Here is a 9354-nt window from a genome sequence, read left to right as displayed (position 1 = left end):
TATTGGTAAGAAGATTTTAGGATTAACTCGAGCGCGCAGAATAACATGAGGGAGGATATCTTGCATGTTGTTGAGTTTTTCCACCAAATATAACCACTATAATCAATCAAATTCAAATTTTTAAATAATTTTAATTTAACTAATTTTATTTTATTGTAATTAAATATTTGCATACGTATTACTGGTGAGACGTTGTTACTAATTACATAAGAACATATTTGTATCTAAACTGTAATATTATTTTCAAATAAATGATTAAGATTCTGAAAGCTATATAGAAGACTATATAGCTTTCATTTGTGCCATCAGGCCAGTTTGTTTCGCCAGTGTCACGTTGATAGAGAAGACAATGGAGAATGTTGAGTGAACCCTTACTTACTTTCCCTTACAGGGATATTTATATAATAGCCGCGCGCTCAGCAACCCGTAATATAAGGGAAATAGTAATATAAAGGAAAAGCGCAATAGGGTAGTTGACTCATATCAAATTTAATATAAACAATATTAATTTTGCATAGTACATGGAATATGGGTCCGCAATATATCGATATTAATTAATAAAAATTAAGGATTTCTTATAAAACTTAATTTAAAAATCATGTATTTTTTCTTCAAAAACGCTGTCGTCCATTTTGTGATGTCACAATGTTACTTTATGTAATAAACGTCAAACTAATTGTTAACTAATATTTTTGTCAAACGCTACGTTTGTAAGGGTTTTTTTTATAGTGACGTCATGAAACAGTTGAAATATAGACCGTCATAGCCGACAGGTGTTTTGGCTTGTATTGTAAAAACAATTAAAACTAAAATTTTCACGTCTCAAAACAATATGAAAAAAAAATGTTTAAATCTAGTAGAACGATAATGAATTGTTTAAGATCATTTAAAAAAAAGTGTTCACTAGCCTATTCAACCCTCAATAAAATTTTGATATTGATTTTAATATAATAATTTAAATTAACATTAAAAAAATATATATTAAAAAATACATACCCTAGCACCCTTTTTATTATTTTGTTTTTTGTTTTTCATTTCTTTGTCTGTGTCCATGGGTTTATCTTTTGTTTCTTTTGTATTTTCTGCCTCTTTGTTGTCTGTCTCTATTACCATGCTCTCTTTCTTGTCTTCTTTTTTCACGTTTGCGTCTTTGTCTTTATCTGTTTCCATAGCACTAGAGGTCCGGCGTCTGTTTTTCTTAGCATACTTCATCTCAAACTTCTTTATAAATTCCGCTTGATTCACATAATCGGCTGGCTTCTCTCCAATGTACAGTGGGTGCAGTGTGATCTCTGGAATTACGAGGAATTTTTTTTTAATTATTTTTTTTATTTTAACTAGTTAGCCCTTGAATATAGTCTGGCAAGTTCGGTGATAACACTCCCATGATATGCGGGCGACGGGCGGAAAGACTGCGCGGGTGTGAAATCGTGCGTGCGGGAAAGTGACGTGCATCAGTCATCGGGTTTTCATTCATCGCTACGCGCCGAAGTGTATCGAGTGTTACGAACGAAGTTGCCAAGCTATACAATGGCAAGTGATGTTGCAATCTAAGATGGAAGCAGGCTAATTTGTTGGGAGGAGGACGAAAATCCAGCTACACCTGGACCAATTAAGAAAACCTCAAATCGGTCCAGCCAGGGACCAAACCCAGGACCTCCGACTTGTTAATCCACTGCGCATACCAGTGCGCCAGTGGAGGCCGTCAAAAATGAGATGCCTACTCAAAGTCAGAAGACAGAAATTTTTTAAGCAGCCTACAGTGAAACGCGCTTGCCTGGAACATCTTTAAATCAAGAACTCTTTATATCGTATTGTAGGTGGTAACTAAAACAGAAACTAGCAATTTTAATTTTTTATTTTCCTAAATAACTAAGCCGCTTCGTATGCGTCCACGGGACATCAACTACGCTTTGCAGATCTCGGCGATGTCTAGCTATCTTATCATAGAAAACTGAAGGAGGAACGATATCAGAACTTCTGAGCACACTCCCCGGTATACTCAACGCATTCCCGTAATAAAGAGTCTTGACAGATAGACAGCCCGACAGACTGACAGACAAACAGACGGACAAAGAAATGACCTAAAAAGGGTTCCATTCTTTTCCTTTTTAGGTACAGAACCAAAAAAAAAAAACATTTAAATGTTAGGATATTTTACAAAGCACAATATGCTGGTATAATTTACAAAGAAATGATTATATTCAAATTTAAATACAACCATCAAATTAGCATTTGTAAATAGAAAAATAAAGAAAAAGAATAAAGAAAAAAAGATATTGAACAAATAGGAAGAAATTTCAGTTTAGATCATTCGTTGCAAAAACCAGCTCATGACTAAGGGCACCGTATGGGTTCGAAACTAGACGGGCATACTCCGACATTGTATCACTTGAGTTTTAGCATTGTTTTTATAATAAATAATAATAATAAATTAATATGAATAACACTCACGATAGTTTAAATTCTAAAATATTAAGAAGCATAAATACCTTTATCAATAACCTCGGGTAGCATGTAAGGGAATAGCCAACCCACCAGGGGAGTCTCCCCCGCGACGTAGTGCGCCCTCTTGTGGTAGAACAGCAAACCGTCGAGTGGGGGAGAATCGTTTTTGAAATGTGGATATGAGCTCAGCATGCTGTAGAAAGATAAATAAAAGTAAATGATAGTTTGCGACAAAACATTTTAAAAATTTCATCACAACAAAGTTGTTCATTTAATGATTACAAACTTACAATAGGAATGATGAGAGTTTTTTAAATTGTGTATACAATTAGGAGTATGCTAATAGTAAAGCAATTTTATAAAAGTAACAGGGTACTTTTATAAAATAGCTTTACTATTCATATTGCTTCACAATATATCTGCGATCATTACTTTCGGAGCTACAGGGATTAAAAGGGTCAAATTTGCTGCGCTGCCGTGGATTCCTGAGCATACATACACGCCGAACAACGCCCCATACAAAATGGTACGAATTAATGACGTCGTAACTCGTAGGTACATAATGATCGTTAGATTTGTATGGGCGGTCAAACAAAATTACTAATATCTTAGTTATTTGTTCGTTTATGTTTATAGTTCATATATTGAAAAATATCACATTCAATGTAAGGAAGCTAAAACTGTATGAATTTTCATCTAATTACGATAAAAGATTTTTAATAGATTTTGAAATTTTATAATCTTATTTATTTTGCAAATATCCAGTCAATCTTTGCTTTTTATGTATAAATTAGTTAACTTTGACCTTATTTACCCGAATGTATCATAAAAATCAATATATTCAAACGCAGCCATCATCCCTATTGTAGGTACATGTTTGAACCACTGAAAGGAGATCCAAGATTCAACACTGACAACGAAGTAAAGGAGTTTGTGCGCACATGGCTATCCAAGTTGGCAAAGGACGTCTTCGATACCGGCATCAAAAAACTTCCGTAAAGGTGGACAAAATGCGTAACTTGTTAGGGGAAATACCTAGGAAAACTGTAATTTTTTTCGAAAGTAAATAAATATGTCAAAGCATTTGTCTTGATCATATTTGAACCAACGTAGTTATGGTTTGCAGCATTCCAAGATATCAATACAACATTAGGTTATTTGTGGACATGGAACTTAACAGTCCTTTGGGAGTATTTAAGTCTAGAAAAAATTTAATATATTTTTTATGTCCTAATAGAACAATAATGAACAATTCGTAACCGTTTCAAAAATGTGTTAACTTAGCCTATTATTTCTGCCCTGGACAAGCCCTGTCGATAAACACAACTTATTATAGGTACTACTTTTAAACGTAATACTTACTAGCTAAGATAATGAGTTGTGCAGGGCATCATTGGAAGGATTTCTATAATAACTTTGTTTTTCTTGTTGATTACTTTTGTGTCAGGAAAATCTTCAAGTTGTGTCTGCATCCAGTAATGGCGAAATTCAGTCTGCAATTAAAGGCGTTTTCCAGTTTTGTTATCAACTCTCACATCATCAAATCCAAATTGTGGATTAAAAATATTACAACATAATATATTATTCTTTAAACGGAAATATAGATCCCTTATTTTTCAAGTTGATTTATGAAGAATTCTGAATATGACAAAGTGATACACAGAAGTACATTCACATTTATTTGATAAAGACTCACCTCCCCATCTGTCATTGGTTGGTTATTCCAAGCAAGCAAATCCAAGACGTACAAAGTATTAGAGTACTCATAATAGAAGCAATCCAGTACGCAGCAATTTCTACGATAAAAATTGTAAGGATTGCCACCAGGCAGACCTGTATGGCGCTCGAATTTGAAATGGCCATATTTTGTATAGAATTTGGTTGTGCCCTGAAAAATAATAATAATGATAATATTCATCATCATCATCATATCAGCCGATGGACGTACGCTGCAGGACATATGCCTTTTGTAGGGAGTCCCAAACATCACGATCCTGAGCCGCTTGCATCCAGCGAATCCCTGCGATTCGCTTGATGTCGTCAGTCGCCAGGTTTTCTAGTGCGGGGTCGCCATTCCAGCACCTTAGGACCCCAACGTCGATCAACCTATGTGCCCCGCCCATTGTTCTGTTCAGTTCGCCCACCCACATCAGTTTCGCCATTCGTTGATCTTTCGGTGACTTTGGTACTTCCACGGATCTCCTCATTTTTGATTCGACCACGCAGGGACACTCCGAGCATAGCTCGTTCCATCGCCCGCTGTATGACACTGATGAATCTTTGATTCCGCATTGGGCCAGCGTGGTGGACTATTGGCCTAACACCTCTCATTGTGAGAGAGCTCACTCGCTCACTGAACTCGAGCTCAGCAGTGAGCGGAATATGGGTTGATAATGATGATGATGACGATGAATCTTTTATTCATTGTGAACCACTAGGTCAAAGTTACGCGCCACGACATAATCTCGCAAAGAGAAAAAACATAGTCGATCAATAGCGGACGAATCACACTAATATTATAAAGGCGAAAGTTTGTGTGTGTGTGTGCGTGCGGATGAAGTCTCTGGCGCACGTTAGTCAAAAATATTGCTTTCGTCCAATAGCATCTAAAGCTGATCTTGATCGATATTTCGGGTTCGTCGCTATTAGTCGACAATAATGTCATTTAATTTTAACTTATATAATTTTTATTTTATTAATTAAACATTTGTACACCTATGGTGAAACATTGTTACCTAATACATAAGAAAATCTTTGTATAACTAAATTTAATGTTTTCCAAATAAATGATTCTAATTCTAATATGTTTTTGTGAAAGACATACTCGACCAATAGGGGATGAATCGGAAATATTGCTTTCTCTTTCGTCCGATTACGTCTAAAGATAATATTGATCGATATTTCAGGTTTGTTGATATTAGCTGACAATACATCACCATAAAAAAATGGTCGACCAATATCTGATAAATCGGAAATATTGCTCACTCTTTGATCCAATCGAGTCTAACAAAATAAAACATGATTATTGGCAGGTCCTATTAAGTTTCCACTAATATTAAAAGCCTATATCACTGATTGCAAGTATAAATGGTAAATTGAATTTATTTTTCTTTCATTCATAAAAAATTGTTTTCAGTTTTCATTCTTTAGCTTGCTCACTGGTAGATAGATACACAGAAAAGATCATGAAAAATATGCATGGGTTCGTCGGCTTTTCGCAGATGATAAATAAATAATCTATATCTATATCTATACTAATCTATACTAATATTATAAAGAGGTAAAGTTTGTAAGTTTGTAAGTTTGTCACATTTTTTAAATGGGGTAATCTTCGGAACTACTGGTCCGATTTCAAAAATTCTTTCACCAGTAGAATGCTACATTATCGGGGAGTGCTATAGGCTATATTTTATATTGGCATCATTTAAATTAGCCGAGTTATCACAGTTTTTGTCATACAGGTCGGACTGAAAATCCTCTTAAACAGACTTATTCGCATGCGCTGCCTTAACTATTGTGTAAAATTGAAATTAATGTATGGACACTTTATGTATCTTTAAAAGTTCTACAAAAAAGTCCGCGACACCATATATCTATCTTCTATATATTAGCAGATATAGTACCTTTTGTGTTTTAAAAATTATTAATTTTATATACTTAGGTTTACGTCATTATTTATACAACTAAACTTTAATCCTTATTAAAATAAATTATTTAATAATCACAAGGATATTATGGAGATAAGATTTGCCCTTTACAGTATGTTAATTACTTAAATAGTTTCGGAGATAATACAAAATTTCTAAAAGACGCAGAAATTCCGCTACATGACGCCCGGCGCTTTCATTTACGTAGTTCCCGTTCCCGTGCGAATATGGGGATCAAACATAGCCTATGACACTCGCAAATAACGTAGCTTTCTATTGGTAAAACAATTTTCCAAATCGGTCCAGTAGATCCAGAGATTACCTCCTACAACCACACGAACTTTACCTCTTTATATTATTAGCATAGAAGTCTCTATTTCTCTTGGTCATACCACCACTCTCGAAGGACTGGACCGATTTTGCTAAGGGTAGGAGTAAGATAGAGAAGATAGAGAAGTTACAGGGTAGGGTAGGGTATGGGTAGGGAAGCGTAGGGGTAGTGTAGGGGTAGGGTAGCTTAAGGGCCGGGTTTAGGGTAGTGGTAGAGGTAGGGTAGTGGTGGGGTTGAGGTACGGGTAGAATAGGGAAGTGGTAGGGTAGGGGTAGGATAGGCGTGAGATAGGGGTACGGGTGGGATAGGGGTAGGAAAGGGATAGGGTACGGGGAGGGTAGAGGTAGGATGGGGGAAGGGTAGGATGGGGGTAGGGTGTAGGTAAGGTAGGGGTAGGGTAGGAGTAGGTTTGGGGTAGGGTAGGGGTAGGGTGGGGGTAGGGGTAGGGATAGGGTAGGGTAGGGTAGGGGTAGATGTAGGGGTTGGGTAGGGTTGGGGTAGTGGTAGGGTAGGGTAGGGGTAGTAGTAAAGTTGACATCGAAATTTACGCGGACGAAGTCGCAGGCGTCCGCTAGTTATTATATATTTAAGAGTTCAACACCACAAATTTTACCTCTTTAAATAATAATAAATATAAAATAGAAATAAATATTGAACTTACATTGTTGGCAATAACAAGCACCCTCACCCCCTTGGGACAGGGTACAACAAACCAATTCTTCTCAAAATCACTCGGCTTCTCTATCATCCACTCTGACAGCATCAACACATTGCTGTATGTAAGGCAAGTTTTGTGAAAACCAGCCACATAAATGTTTGGTCTATAGGCAACCTATTGTGAAAGTAACAAAATTACAGATTAAAAAAAATCGGTTGTCTGTAAAGTCGGTTTACTGACGTAATTGAATGTGATTATGTCATAAGAAAATACTGATTGAAATGGTTGCAAAAGAAAATGTTCGTTTTTCTAATATATTGTTTAATAATGATAATCGTCATAGACTAGAATATACTTTATTTCTTGTAAAAAAAGTTGCCAGCAAGCAAAAAGCAAGGAAACACGCATGACGTCATCTTTGTTTGTCAATCTGTCAATCAGTTTGTTATTATATTAAATGGATTTCATGCAATTATCTTGATTGTTTAGCAAGTCTATAATAACAAATGCCCCTTTTGCATTCTAGGCTTTTCTATCACTGTGAACTCTAGGTAAAAGTATCAGTACTAAGAAAACATTAAATAATATTCCAAAACCTCCAATATACATTCAAATAATTAAGACCACAAAGAAAAAGGAAAGAAAAACAAAATCAAAGTAGTTTTGATAAATTTGAAGTCAAACATACATACACAAAAACAGGTTATAAAGAGAACTACTAAATAAACAGGTTGAATAAATTTCATTATTTTTAGAATACAGAAAACTCCAGGTGTGATCACGCATAGGAATGAAACCATTGAAACAACTCTTTTTTGGTGTAATTTCACGAACAAACAATTTGTCACCCTGTGTATGCTGTGTTGTGTGACCTGCTATGCAGGTACAATTATTGGACACAATGTGTGTTATTATCAGGGCTGAATGTTGCTTCTGGTGTTTTCTGTATTTTGAGGTTGTAACTACAGTACACTTAATATACATCAATGAGACTCGCCGTAACATTACCACAAGAGTAAAAGAACACATACGTAGCATGAAGAATGTGGACATGGACGGTTCAGCAATAGCTGAGCATGTTCAAGCTTCGGGTACGACTCATTATATCTGTTTTGATAAGGCTTCTGTATTGTCAAGGGAAAAGTTTCTAGTACCTCGTAAGATACGTGAAGCGATAGAAATTAGTTGTCACCCGAATTTTATTCGAGATCATGGATGGTTGCTGCCCACAGCGTGGAAACCTTCATTTCTTTCATTGTCACATACAACAAACTTGGAACAAGATAGCGTTAGTTGTAAGGATGTTTGATATTTTGTTGCTATTGGTCAGCAATGTCTTTCTAGTCTTGTGATATGCCATTTATGCATTTTATGTGTACTGTAGTTACAACTAAATTTATGATCGTTGATGCTATTGTAGACATTCTGTCATTCTGTCATTGATGTAGAATAGTCATAGAGGCATAGATTCATACATTTTGAAAAAATATATTAAAGCAGCAATTCGCAAGGCAAAATTTTCAATAGCTAAATGCTAGAAAATAAATATTAATATTAGCATATAAGCTTGCCTTATTATGAGAGTTAAATATTTTACTGTTGTCTTCAACAGTATTGACAAGTTCCAGAATACCACGGAACCTATCTATTTTGTTGTGTCGATTCCTGTAATAAGAAATAAATAATAAAAGTTTAATATTATAAAATCTTCTCACCTAATATTAAACCATGTACAATATCAAAACTCAACAACAAAGCAACGTTAGGTCAGCTATTATGTATTGGATATATTAACGATAATGCTTAAAATATAATTTAGAAAAAATCTTTAATTACAATTTTTGTGTCTCCAATAACTGAGCTCGCCTCTCTTCCTGACTCCCTGATTTTCCCCAATTCTTATAGAGTCCTTCAAAGTCGCTTTTTTTATCCTGCGTTTCTGTGGCTTCAAGGTTTAAAAGTGCTTTTTCCAAAATTTCTATGTCGTCTTCCATTTTTATGTAGTAAGTACAGACTTACTTTAGGAAATAAGTACCTAAACACACCAAGTGGATTGATAAGTGAAAATTCAACAAAAATATCGAATGGTAAATAATTATCACAAGCTTCAAAGATCAGTTTTTAATGTTTTTATATGAAATGGATTAAAAATTTTAAAAACCGTATACAAAATACACCAACCGGCGTTTGTCGTGGAGATTTTTTGACAATGACAAATTGTCAATCAAAACAAAAGTCAAAACTTCAAAGAAAATAAAATTGTCAAATTG

The 9354-nt window shown here is 35.1% G+C and overlaps 1 protein-coding gene across 1 annotated transcript; it reads right to left on the bottom strand.

The window, feature by feature from the left end:
- Window positions 1-1044: 1044 nt before the first annotated feature.
- Window positions 1045-9227, bottom strand: LOC112055338 (snurportin-1; the record flags this gene model as incomplete). The annotated part of the gene is made up of 7 exons (XM_024095404.2): window positions 8921-9227; window positions 8656-8749; window positions 7088-7258; window positions 4145-4336; window positions 3811-3941; window positions 2493-2641; window positions 1045-1292 (listed from the first exon to the last, which is right to left on the bottom strand). Coding segments are annotated over exons 1-7 (1143 nt in total), but the record flags the coding sequence as incomplete, so codon positions are not given.
- Between the last annotated feature and the right edge of the window lie 127 nt (window positions 9228-9354).

Source organism: Bicyclus anynana, chromosome 1 (genome assembly GCF_947172395.1).
Source record: "Bicyclus anynana chromosome 1, ilBicAnyn1.1, whole genome shotgun sequence".
Taxonomy (NCBI): domain Eukaryota; kingdom Metazoa; phylum Arthropoda; class Insecta; order Lepidoptera; family Nymphalidae; genus Bicyclus; species Bicyclus anynana.
The sequence above is the reverse complement of the archived record's forward strand: the minus strand, read 5'-3'. Positions and strand labels throughout refer to the sequence as shown.